The sequence below is a fragment of the Helianthus annuus genome, chromosome 11 (genome assembly GCF_002127325.2).
Source record: "Helianthus annuus cultivar XRQ/B chromosome 11, HanXRQr2.0-SUNRISE, whole genome shotgun sequence".
Lineage (NCBI taxonomy): Eukaryota > Viridiplantae > Streptophyta > Magnoliopsida > Asterales > Asteraceae > Helianthus > Helianthus annuus.
The window spans coordinates 8,847,378-8,860,870 of record NC_035443.2 but is presented as its reverse complement, the minus strand read 5'-3'; the positions used below and the strand labels follow the sequence as shown (position 1 = coordinate 8,860,870).

General features: G+C 37.3%; 1 protein-coding gene across 1 annotated transcript; it reads right to left on the bottom strand.

Moving 5' to 3' along the window:
- Nucleotides 1-1,378: 1,378 nt before the first annotated feature.
- Nucleotides 1,379-9,045, bottom strand: LOC110889469 (protein MICRORCHIDIA 2). The gene is made up of 17 exons (XM_022137003.2): nt 8,803-9,045; nt 7,982-8,056; nt 7,517-7,551; nt 6,104-6,182; nt 5,920-6,009; nt 5,758-5,833; nt 5,592-5,670; nt 4,960-5,088; nt 4,759-4,857; nt 3,944-4,045; nt 3,702-3,848; nt 3,137-3,229; nt 2,894-3,057; nt 2,591-2,816; nt 2,010-2,095; nt 1,745-1,787; nt 1,379-1,636 (listed from the first exon to the last, which is right to left on the bottom strand). The coding sequence occupies exons 1-17, from the start codon at nt 8,954-8,956 to the stop codon at nt 1,538-1,540; spliced, it is 1,776 nt and encodes a 591-aa protein (XP_021992695.1). The 5' UTR covers nt 8,957-9,045; the 3' UTR covers nt 1,379-1,537.
- Nucleotides 9,046-13,493: the final 4,448 nt, after the last annotated feature.

The following is a 13,493-nucleotide window of genomic DNA, read 5'->3' as shown; positions in this document are numbered from 1 at the left end:
ACACACACGAGCTAAACATATAGATATAGATTATCATTTCCTATGGGAATTGGTCTCTGCGGGTCACCTTTGCACAAAGTACATTCCAACCAAGCTCCATGTAGCCGATATCTTCACAAAAAGTCTCACACGTGACACGTCCACTACCTGTTTCGCTCGAAGGGGGTAACGGACGCCAACACAAAAATATTCAAACTTCAAAATATTATTTTGTCAATCTTCTAATTTTGTAAAGAGTTAATCTCTCCACATAATTAGCTCATTAATCTTGTATATACGGATACTATGCTAAATGAGAAATCACAGTGAACTTTGACCATTCTCACAGAAACACATATGTATCTCTCTATGTAACTTATATTCATGATATTACACCCATATGTTCATGCTTGACACCTCGCATATAGCGTAGTTAGTTGACACATGTCCGCAGTGCTTTGACCCCATAGACCTTCTAACAGATCATGGTGTTTACAGCCTTGTTCACGACTTAGAAAGCGGGATATCATACAGCACCACCGAGATGTTCTAATGGGTTGTCTTTGCATAAATTTAGATGCTCCTAAGTTAATATAGTTGATGTCGATCATATAACCTTGACAACATTGTTATGGCTTTATGGTTTAGAGTCTCCATCGCCGTTTTTCTTATTTCAGCATGCATACATATTTTTGCCACCCATCTAGGTTCCATCTTTAGTTCTTAGTACAGACTAAGCTAATTAAACTAGCCAAAGCTGAATCGTCCGGACTACCCCTATGGTTTGATTCGATCTAGAATACATATCAAAATCAGTCAAACCAGACGGTAAACAAATTTTGTTATCACCAAGCTCATGTAAAGCCGATTTAAAGCAAGTTTATTTACATGCCATTAAACATGATCAAGACCAATCATCATCGCGACATCTCATATAGAACCCCGAACATTTGTTAGCAGTGTTGTAAATATCGCGACTAGTCTCCGATTAATCACTAATCGGAGGTTCACCGATTAAAGATCGATTAATCGCCAGGTAGTCAATGGCGGTCCATTTCTGGCCAAATTTTGGCCAGATCCCAGCCAAATTTCGACCAAACCTTATAAAATCCAGTCAACTACTTAAAAAATGGGTCAATGAGAGGTTAAAAATGTTCACTTTAAAGAACTATATATAAAAATTTGTGTGTGTATATATAACTAAAAATTACATATAGAAATCCCGATCCGACTAATTCCGATTAATCCCTATTAATCCAGATTAATCGCTAGTCGGTACCCCACCGACCGACTAGCGCCAAGCGATTCTTACAACACTGTTTGTTAGTTAAATAGACCATCCAAGCAGAGCACAAATCGCGTGATATTGTTTGTGATTTTTAAGTTAAAAACAATCAGAAGCATCAAGAGTAAACTTGAATGACCACCATTAACACAATAACTGTTCTTTTAAGTTCAGTGGCACAACAGAAGGATAAAAACTGAAACATACTTGAAAGCAAACTAGCTAACCAAATTTCCCGATCGATCATAAGTAGATGAGAGCCGTGGATGTTTCTCATCTTACAAGCTTCTGCTTTCTTAAAAGCTCGAGTCGTGAAGAAAGTTCAGCACATTTTCTTTTGGTGTCCGCAACTTCTTTCTCTAAATCAGACACCTAATTGAAATAAAAAATTTCAAAGAACTTACTCACAAAAACCGCACATCTTGCAACCTCAAGAATTCATATCACCATAATATTAATCTATGACAAACTTTGACCTACCGTAGATTTCAACTCAGTCTCCCTCTGCATATACTGCTCGCACCTGCAACATACAGAATCGACAAGATAAATGGTTAACCCAGATATGATCGGTTAAGTCGAAATCCATATGCTAGACATAATTTTATAAAAACTCCCGGTTTTCAACCGAGATTACTCTTTTCAAAACTTTTTAAAAAGAAATGTTTCTTTTAAACGTCATATACAAAAGCACAAAGGGTAACTTTCTTATGTCAGACACAAGGGGCAAAATAGTAACTTTTACCTCATGAACAGTTCGATGTTTTCATCGCATATTTCATCAATACCCCTAGATCCATCTCCGGCACATGCCACTTCTTGATCCAAACCCTGTGACCATTTTCATAAAGAAGATAAGTAACGTAAGGTTCTCAACTTCACCGACAAACTATGCAGTTAATGCGGTAAAATATTGGATATCGGTAAAGGACCGATATTTGAAATATAGGTTATCTCGGATTCTCGGTGAGATATCGGTGGGATATCGGTAATTTTAATATAATGCAGAATTTATATCTATAGCAATTTAACACCAATAATTCAGTGATATATCAGTGATATATCGATTATATCGGTCAAATATCGGTGATATATCGGTTATATCGGTCAAATATCGGTGATATATCGGTTATATCGGTCAAATATCGGTCAATATCGCCGATAATATCGATACCGATATTTGACACCGATATTTTACTAAGGGACCGATATGACTGATATATCACCGATATCTCACCGATATTAACTGCAGAGCCGACAAAAAGACGATTTTACCCTTTCTGACAAAAATAGCATCCCGGTTAAAAAAAAGCAGGAAAGACTCACCGTTTGAAAACCAGGAGGAGGCCGAACCATTGGCATGTCATTGTTGTAATTTGTTCTGCCATGAATCTGTGAACCGCTCAAATCGGGTCTCGGGCCAACCGCACGACCCGGAATGGTGTGATGAAGCGGTTCACCTTGGGTTTGAAGCGGTACAGAAGAAGCCTTTTCCAATCTGCGCAAGTAAGTTGGATCGGGCTGGTGCCCGATTAAGTGGCAATGTTCTTTCCTGTGTTATTGGCAATAAATTACCGAAATAAGTCAAAATTAAATTACTAAAATGTGACGGTGTTTAACAAAACGAACCAGTATTCCATTTGCATCTGTTTTAGCTTCATCTCCAGCCTTGAAAACACAGATGATCTTTCGAAATCTTGCTTGTCGTGTGCCGGTTCGATAAAATTTGCTTCGAGAACTCCGACAATGCCATACCCTTTAGAATGTCCCTCACCGGTTACTTTCCAGTAGGGCTGAAACAATTCGACATATAGACTAATAAACTTAGAAACATCCTAATTAAATCAAAGTCTCGGTTATAGAAATGCATACACGAATTAGACGGTTTTTATGGTACACGTTGAATCCAGTAATTCCGATAGCTGGTGCTTCTTTGATAAATCCAAGGGTTGTCTCTGCAACAGCCTACATCAGATAGATTACTAAAAACAAATCAATACAAATATAGGAGTAAAATGCCATTTTCGTCCCTGAGGTTTGGCCAGGTTTGCAACATTCATCCAAAAGTTTGTTTTTTCCGCATTTGAACCCTAAAGGTTTGAAATTTTGCCATTTTCATCCGGCTCGTTAACTCCATCCATTTTTCTCCGTTAAGTCAAAGGTACTTTCGTCTTTTTTGCTAACTTGACCGAATTGCCATTTAGCCATTTAGGTTAACAAAACAGACAGAAGTACCCCTGACTTAACAGAGAAAAATGGATGGAGTTAACGAGCTGGATGAAAATGGCAAGATTTCAAACCTTTTGGATCCAGATGCGAAAAAACAAACCTTTGGACGAATGTCGCAAAACTGGCCAAACCACAAGGACGAAAATGGCATTTTACTCCACATATACATATAGATATGTAGTTTACATATCATATAGTGCAGTGTTACCTGTCCGGCAGAAGAAACGTGTGGCTTGTAGATGGCCACTTTTCGAAATTTCAAATCATCTGCTATAACGTACTGCTCTACAGGTTTCCCTCTTAAGATGATTTTGAAGTTGTTGAACTTTCTAAGGTACAACAAAGAAGCATATGCCTAAAAAGAAACACTATATATCAATGATGACGGTAAATTAAAAATACCAACGACCAAATATAACGTTTTAACAGTTTCAAGATTTAAATAATCACCCTTAACGAATGAAGAAGGCGGTAGGAAATGTGCGCGTGCGTATCCGCCGTTCTCTTGCTCAATTTAGTCAAACGAGCAGATTCATCTCTCAATTTTATATCCTATACAGGCAAAAAAATATTTAGTACCGGTATAAATAACGAACCGAACGAACACGAACAAGGCTATGTTCGTTTTCGTTCGTTAAGGAAATTTGGATGTTCGTGAACTGTTCGCGAACACATGACGAACAGAAGTTTGTGTTCGTGTTCATTCGTCAAGGAATTTTGGTTGTTCGCGAACAGTTCGTGAACACTAACCACGAACGCAAACGAACACAAATGAACTTTAATTTTGAAAATTAAAAAAGGCACCGTTAATCTTAAACATCGTACACAACGAAAATAGTTAAATATAACCATTTAAAGATTGAAGGGATGGATAATATTGGGTTCAATCGATTAGAGATAAGCTGAATGAAGCGTGATATCAAAAGAGGGAGAGGGCCAGACAGAGAGAGAGAAATAATACATATGGGGAAAGTAAAAAATTAATAAAACAGTAAAAATTTTTAGAAAAATAAACATAAAAAACCGAACACGAACGAACATATTACCGAACGTTCACGAACGCAGTCGAACGAACGATACCTTTGTTTGTGTTCGTTCGTTAAGCTTATCGAACGAAATTTTTTGTTCGTGTTCGTTCGTTAAGCATATCGAACGAACATAAACGAACTTCCCGTCGAACGGTTCACGAACTGTTCGCTGAACGTTCGGTTCGTTTACAGCCCTAGGTATAATAATATTATTATCATAAAGTTTAATATGATAACCTCCTCATCTTCATCAAAGTTTAATTCATAGATGCCTTCGTCATTGAGCCATAAGTTAAATATGATTATCTTTGTCCCGTGTGACCCGATATCTTCAAACTGAAAAATGAAAAAAAAAAAAAAAAAAAAACCTTGCAATGAAAGCTGATATACTATAGGTCATTAAAAGACTCGGTATAGAATGTATTAACGTAAACAAACCTGTTGAATTAGCTCGTCTTTTGTAGCAAACGGGGACCATTCGAGAATTGTCTTTAAGTTAGTAGACCAATCCTCTTGAGTACCGTATAATATTGGTTCTGCCCAGTGCTTCGAGATATCAAAATCAATCTGCCAATTTATGAGACAATAACATAAGAATAAAAATAAAGACATACAGTTATTTAAGAAAAAGTAAAATGCCATTTCCGTCCCTTAGGTTTGGCCGGTTTTGCGACTTTCGTCCATCCGCATCTGGATCCAAAAGGTTTAAAATCTTGCCAAAATCATCCGGCTCGTTAACTCCATCCATTTTTCTCCGTTAAGTCGGGGGGTATTTCCGGTTTTTTTTTTTTGTTAACTTAAAGGGCGTTTATTTTTTTTCAGGGGTAATCAGTCTTTTTACATTAAGTGAAAAAGACAGAATTGCCATTTAAGTTAGCAAAAAAAGACGAAAATACCCGACTTAACGGAGAAAATGGATAGAGTTAACAATCCAGATGAAAATGGCAAGATTTCAAACCTTTTGGATCCAGATGTGAAAAAACAAACCTTTTGAACAAAAGTCGCAAAACTGGCCAAACCTCCGGGACGAAAATGGCATTTTACTCTAAAAAATATGAGTTTAGATATACCATTGGGACAATGACGTCATCCTGTCCAGTTCTTCGTAGAAATGTATAGGATAAAAGACCCACACTTTGGGTTGCCCGTCTACAAAACCGTAATTTCAAATAGCATTAAGGGCATAATCGTCAATTCAAAACTCACAAACAGAATCAAACAACATTAAAACTATACCCATTCCGATTTGCACGGCTGAAAACAATGACATCGGCTCCTAACCGCATTGTGCTTGTTTTGAACCCATTCCCATCTGAAAAATATACACGTCTTTCAACGGTCAAAATATTTTATACAGGAAACAAACAGTGGAAGCTTCTAGAAGCAAAACGGAGTTACATTGCCCAATTGTGTTGTTTGTTTTCTTTGTTGAGTATCCCAAGCTCATGCACTTCCGAATACCGTCTGGATCCATTCCACCTCCATCATCTGTAACAGTATTTCATGTTACTGACTTAACCTTTACAAACATTATAACTATCATTCCGTGAGTATAAAACCGTAAACGCGTCAAGAATGGTACCGAGAAAAAGTAACGCGGGAGAGTTATCTCTTTTGCTGTAAACTCTGTCAACCTTCACAAAAGTCGCCCCGTTATTTATCTGTTACACAAGGTTGACAACAATGATGTCAGATGACATACTAAATATCTCAATTAGGAATGTAATATTTCACGCTTGTGGTTCTACTTATAAACTTGCAATCCACCTGTATAAAAACCATAGTTGTTAAAAGCCATCGCCTCTTGGGCCTAGGCCCATTTTTCAGGCGAGGCGAGGCACTTGCGCATTAAGTCGAGGAATTTGCGCTTTAATTCTCCAGGTGATGGTTCAAGCGCATATTCCGGCGAGATTCCTAGATTCCGGATAGTTTCCGGCCAAATTCTCTAAATTCCGACAAGATTCTAGCCAGATTTCTACTTTTATCTAAGGAAAACTACTTTTCTACACTAATACACTAATATTTTTAGAACTTTGGGTTCTAAATAGATGACATATAGTTTTATATGGGTCAAGTTATTCTACAAAGTCTTCTAATTGTAAGAAGTGTAAGAAGGATTTATAGAGTGACAAGTGTCTAATAACCTAAAACTAAACCCACTACATCACCACCAAAAACCTAAACACCCATCCCCACCCCCCCCCCCACCACCACCCAAAAACCTAACCCCCCCCCCCCCAACCAAAAAACCTAAACCACTCCCCCCCCCCCCCCCCCGGCAAAAAAAAAAAAAACTATACCTCACAAATAAACCCCCAAAAAACCTAACCCCCCCACCCCCCAAAAACCTAAAAAAAAACCTAACCCCCCCCCCCCCCACAAAAACCTAAAAAAAAATCTAAAAAAAAACTAAACACCCACCCCCACCCAAAAACCTAAACCCCCACCCCCTCGGCAAAAAAAAAAAAAAAAAAGTTTTTTTTTTTTTTTTTTTTTTAGGGTGGTGATGTGTGTGTGTGTGGGGGGGGGGGGTGGGGGTTTAGGTTTTTGGTGGTGGTGGATGTTTAAGGTTTTTTTTTTTTTTGTAGTGGGTTTTTTTGTGTAGTGGGTTTTTTTAGGTTATTGGACACTTGTCACTCTATAAATCCTTCTTACACTTCTTACTATTAGGATCCTTTGTATTTGATCCTAATCCAGTTTTATATAATAGATTTTGTTTATTTTATTTGAAGAATAGTATTCTTTTTCTAATACATAATATATTTTTTACTTTTTTCATTATGCGCTTAATTTTTCTCAGACCCTCGCTTTTTTTGCGCTTTGCGCCTAGGCCCCAGGCGAGGCCTATGCGCCTTGAGTGCGCTTAGCGCCTTTAATAACTATGATACAAACATAATATAATGGAAATGCAACCACTAATATTCCATAATGATTTAATGTGTTTATTACACAAAAGCTAGTAATAAAATTACTGATGTCAAAGACTAATAGTTACCTCATCAACAGCGTTATCCAAAAGTTCAGCAATTGCTGCAATAAGATATAAGCACATTGTGAGTAATAACTCTGGACAATAACATCAATAACATTAAACCGTCAATAACTCGGGTTTTCAAGGATAAGAACGATGCGAGTCTTATCCATCTTAACTATGTGAGTCTTATCCATCTTAACACACATAGCTACTAAAGAAACAATATTTTGAAGTCGGTGAAAGCGTATTATAAAGGATATAGATGGCACATCAAAATTGAAAACGTATAAAAGAGATAGATGACACATAAAAATATAAAATAGACACTTGCAAGCGATAACATGCAAATACCGCCCAAATAAACTATAAAACTAAGTTCCTAAAGCAAGTAACAAAACAAAACAAATCAGTACCATCATCCTAAAAGTCCTAAACCGTAATCCTAATTTCTTCAAATTCAAAAAAGAAGAGTAAAACATGTCACACCTCCAAAAGCCCATTTGTGTGAAGTTGCATTCGAATGAAGAAACTTCGGGTGCACTCGAGCATGTTCTAATTCACCTGCAATAAACCAAAACATCACTCGGTAACCACTAACCACGCTCCCTCCATTCCCAATTTTTTTTAAATACATTGCAAAAGGCAGTCCTAATATGTTAATTATGGCTGCAAACGAACCAAACGTCCGGCGAACAGTTTGTGAACCGTTCGGCGGGAAGTTCGCTCGTGTTCGTTCGTTTATTAAACAAACGAACACGAACAAGAAATTTCATTTGTTTGGTTAAATGAACGAATACGAACAGAGGCCACATTTGTTCATTTATGTTCGTGAATGTGTTCGTTTGTGTTCGATAGTTCATTAGCGTTTCTAGTTTTAATATTTTATTTAAATACTACAAAATTCTAACAACTAAAATATTTAATAAGTGCCAGTGTACTATATATTTTGTTCATGAACGCTTGTTAGTGTTCGTTTGTTTCCATTTGTGTTTATGAACAGTAGTTTGTGCTTATTTGTGTTCATCAACGTTCGTTTTCGTTCGTTGCCTAATATTAACAAACAAACATAAACGAACACGAACAAGTTCATTTCCTTAACAAACAAAAAATATTTTATGTTTCTTAACAAACGAACACGAACAAGGACTTGTTCGTGTGTTATTTCGGTTCGTTTGCAGCCCTAATGTTAAAGTTTGAATTTTGAAGTAGTTATAATTATGTTCAAATCAATCAATGTAGTATGTGTATATGAATAGTTACTGGTGGAACATAAATATTATAAAGGATGCATGAATGATAAATGAAACCTTGTGAAGGAGTCCACTTTGTTGGACCGATATCAAAGGCTCCGGCTTTCCAGAAGCTCCGGTTCTCTAATCTCCGGTCATCGGAGGTGTTGTTCTGAACTTGTGGTCGATTGTTGCCTTCGTCGTCGCTATCTATGATCTCTAAAACATTCATCGCTGTCTATGATCGGGAGTCCAAATTGAAGAATTTCAATGGTTAGGGTTTCGAACTTCTCTTGAAGAAGGTACAGGGGTTTTTTGGGGGGTCTAAAAATTACAACAATATTTGCCAGAGAATAAACTTGTAATTTTACCCTCTGAGGTTAGGGGTCATTGGCATGTCTACCCCCTCTAAAGAAATAATTACAATTTTACCCCCCACTGTTCATTGTTATGTCGCAACCTTACCCCCTGTTAACAGTCAACGGTAGTTTGACCTTATAGGTGAGGGTATTTTGGTAATCTTACCCAATATTTATTATTATTATTATTATTATTATTATTATTATTATTATTATTATTATTATTATTATTATACCTTTCTCTCTCTCTCTCTCACGAATACTCACCTGGGTCTCTCTCACCACATCCAACCTCCCACCATCATCTCACCTGTTGCAAGAATCTGCAAGAATGAACCGCCCCACCACCCTCACCAGCCACCCCCACCACAATCCACAACAATCGAAACCATTTCTTGACAATTTCCCCAACTCTCCACCAAAATCCCCAATTTAACCAATCAATCAGTTTCAAACCCTAAATTGAAACCCTAGGCACAAATTTCAACTCAATCACACAAAGATTGAAACCCCTCTGCGATTGAACCAGTCCATCCCCCGTCTCTGCCACTTCTCCTCACCACCACCGTCTCCGCCGCCACTTCTCCTCACCACCACCGTATCCGCCACTTCATCAGTTGAATCTGGGTTGAATCTGCACATGAACTTGGCATGTCTGGGTTTATGTATATGGGTTTGTTTTGTATGAAGATGTTTTTGAATCTGTTATGTTCATGTGCATATGGGTTATTATGAAGATGTTTTTTGAATCTGGGTTTGTTTTGTATGAGTCCGTTATGTTCATGTGCAGATGTTTGGGTTATTAAGTCGGTTTGGGTTTATGAATCTGGGTTTTTTGAAGATTGATTATGAACAAGTCAAAGGGGATTTGTTTTGTATGAAGATTGATTATGAATCTGTGTTCATGTTCATGTGCAGATGTTTGGGTTATTAGATCTGGGTTTGTTTTGTATGAAGATGTTTGGGTTATTAGATCTGGGTTTGTTTTGTATGGGGATGTTTTGAATATGAAGAATGAACAGTGGTGGGATGATGGTGGCGGTGGTCAGAAGAGGAGAAGGAGGTGGTGGTGGTGGTGATGAACTGATGATGATGATGATGAACCTGATGATGATGATGATGATGAACTTGTTTCGTTGATTTTGTGATTTGTGTTGTGGATCTGGATTTGTTGTTGTTAGGGCACTTAGGGTTTGATGATTTGTGTAAATTTGATGTTGAATGAATTATGAGAGTAATTGTTTGTAGGTGATTTGTGGATCTAGAACACCCAGAATGAATGAACTGATGATGATGATGATGATGATGATGATGATGATGAAGATGAAGAAGAATGAACTGATGATGATGAACTTGATTCTTGATATTTTATATAATTTTAATAAGACAGGGGCAAAAAACGACTTTTCACACATTATAACAGTCAAAACAAACGTTGACTTAACAGAATCTGTTAACAGGGGGTAAGGTTGCGACATAACACTGAACAGTGGGGGGTAAAATTGCAATTATTTCCTTAGGGGGGTAGACATGCCAATGACCCCTAACTCAAGGGGTAAAATTGCAGTTTACTCTTTGCCAGATTAATAAAATGAAAAGAGTAAACAGCCATTTTGGTCCCTGAGGTTTGGCTAGTTGTTATTTTAGTCCAAATCTCAAATCTTTTGTATCTGGGTCCCTATGGTTTCAGCTTTATTGTCATTTTGGTCCAAAAGTGAAATCAGCTCATATTTCTCAAATTAAATCTTGATGTTTTGTCTTTTTTCTCAGGGGTAATTAGGTCATTAAAAATATTATTTTAACAAATTATTAATTAAAATAATTAAATTAATTAATCCCTTTACCTTATAAAAGAATCACAGACCCAACCATCATCTTCTCCAAACCCAACTGAGAACATAAATTCAGAAACCCTGACTCACAGATTTCGGCAACCTAAACGTCTGAAACAACAAAAATTGAATGTTGCAATGCCACTTAGAGTTTTCAACTGTGTTACGTATGAGATCGTGAACCAGACGACGACGTCGGTTTTTGCCTCTTTGTCCCCATAGAAAAACACACACACACAAATCAACATATGATTGTTAACTTGTAAATGCGCCAGAAGAAACCCATCATTCAATTTGGTGAACAACAACAACATTATTCTGATTCAAAAAACCCCAATTTCAAAACCCAAATCAAACTCTCATCTAATTACAATGAACTTCAACACCCACAAACCACAATGCAAAAAGCTCTGTTTTTTAACCATCAAAATCAACCTAACCTCATGAAAAAACCACCACAATAGAAGAACCCACAAGTCTTTAATATGTTGTTCATCTTCTAAAGCTCTTTTAGCCACAAAGGCAGTTGCTTTAAAGCTCTTGAAACTCAAAACCCCTTCAAGAGTTGTTATCCTCCTCTGTTTTCCTTCAAAATCTACTTTTTTCATTAAATTATCATAAAATTTTCTATCTTTATCTACTTTTCTTGAAATTTATTGCCATTAGTCTTCTATATGTTCTTAATCTTGCTTCAATTCGATGAAATCTCCATCAAATAAAAACCTTAGATTACAGAGGTGGTGGTGGTGGTGGTGGTGTGTGGTGGTGAGAAGGTAGTGGTGGCGGTGGTGAGAAGGGGGAGGAAGTAGCGGTGGTGGAGTTCATGATGGCGATGGTGTTAAAGAGATGAGAGAGTGGTGGCGGTGGTGAGAAGGGGTCTATGCTTATAAAGGATTAATTAATTTAATTATTTTATTTAATAACTTATTATAATAAAACTCATAATAACCATTTTGCCCCTGAGGAAAAAGACAAAAAAGTAGGATTGAAATATGAGCAGATTTCATTTTTGGACCAAAATGGCAAAAAAAAAAATGAAACCACAGCGACCCAGATGTAAAAGATTTCAAATTTGGACTAAAGTGGCAAAAGTAACCAAACCTCAGGGACCAAAATGGCAATTTACTCATGTCAGAGCCCCCGTCCCCTAATAACCCAGGAACGGGCGGTCGCGGCCAGTTTCAGTGGTATCGGTGTTTATTAATTTGGCAGCGGATAGTTTCATCAGGACCGTAGTTAGGAAATATTTTTATCAGAGTTAAACACCATAATGTTTAAAATAAATAGATGGGATAAAACTCGATTTTTTTATAATACATTTATAGGGAATAACCCTAATTATTAAAAACAATTCTCCTTTTTAATTAAATAACTTTTATAGCCACTTTTCTAAGCCTTCGGTGCTTTCCAGCTGCCTTTTATTGGCTTCACACTAAGTTACCTGAAACACGTGTTTAAAACATTTTATCAGCAAGAAATACTGGTGAGTGAATCCCAGTTTAATCAAGACAAATAAAATCGTTTTACAGTATTGAGGGCGGTCGCGCAATTACATTTGTTTTCATCTACTTTAATTACCACCCACGGTACTGTCAACCCGACTTGTGGTCATGTTACTACTCACAGTGTAGTAACAAATTTTGTATACAAAACCCCAACATACCGACGATAATTGTAGAATATAAATACTCAATAACTGTTTAATATAATGTTAAGCATTTGAGGTTTTGTAAAAACATATTGTAAAAAGGACGATTACTCACAAAAAAAAGTTTACACAAAAAGATGATTACTCACATTGCTATTTTAGGTAACTTCCTATGGCTTCCTGGTTATAATCTATAAATTTAAAATAATGCACACGCGTTAGTATAATAACCCAAATTACATTAGTTATATCCTCCCCGAGACAGAACTCCAACGACTACGTCGGGCAGAACCTCGGCAGTCGTTACGGAATCCTAAATCAATCGGGCAGTGTATCTAATATGTAACCGGGGGTTATGATACTTACAACGAGGCAGGGCTTCGCTAAATAGGGGGTATTATACCCGGTATAATAATTTCTATTCAGAAATTGAGAGAGATGTGTGAGATTTGAACAAAAACAACTAAAGCTCATCGATCCTATTTATAGGGCCTGTCCATGGGTCTCTCGCGCCCCGCGAAGGAAGTAACAGGGGCTTTCGCGCCCCACCAAAGCCCTAGAGGCGGTGGCAGTGTTGCTGAGTCACCGGAGAGATCGACGCGTGTCCTGCCACGTGTCACGCTATGGCTCCGCCACTTATCTTTCAGTCGCGGCCCGCGACGACTGAAGGAGAGTCTGTCGCGCCCCGCGACAGACTTGTTTTATTATTTTTATTTGATTTTTAATTACATAAAGGTATTTCGGGTCCGGTTTTCGTATAAGGGGTGTATTTGGGAGTGTCTAGGGTCACGTTAAAGGTTCCGGGAGAGCTGCTACATCTGTGGAGGTAAAGAAGTACATGACTTTAAATATTTGTTAGATTTGTTGTCATATCTATTTGCCTACCTATGTTTAGTTATCTTCGGATATGTATATATCTAAGTGTATTTT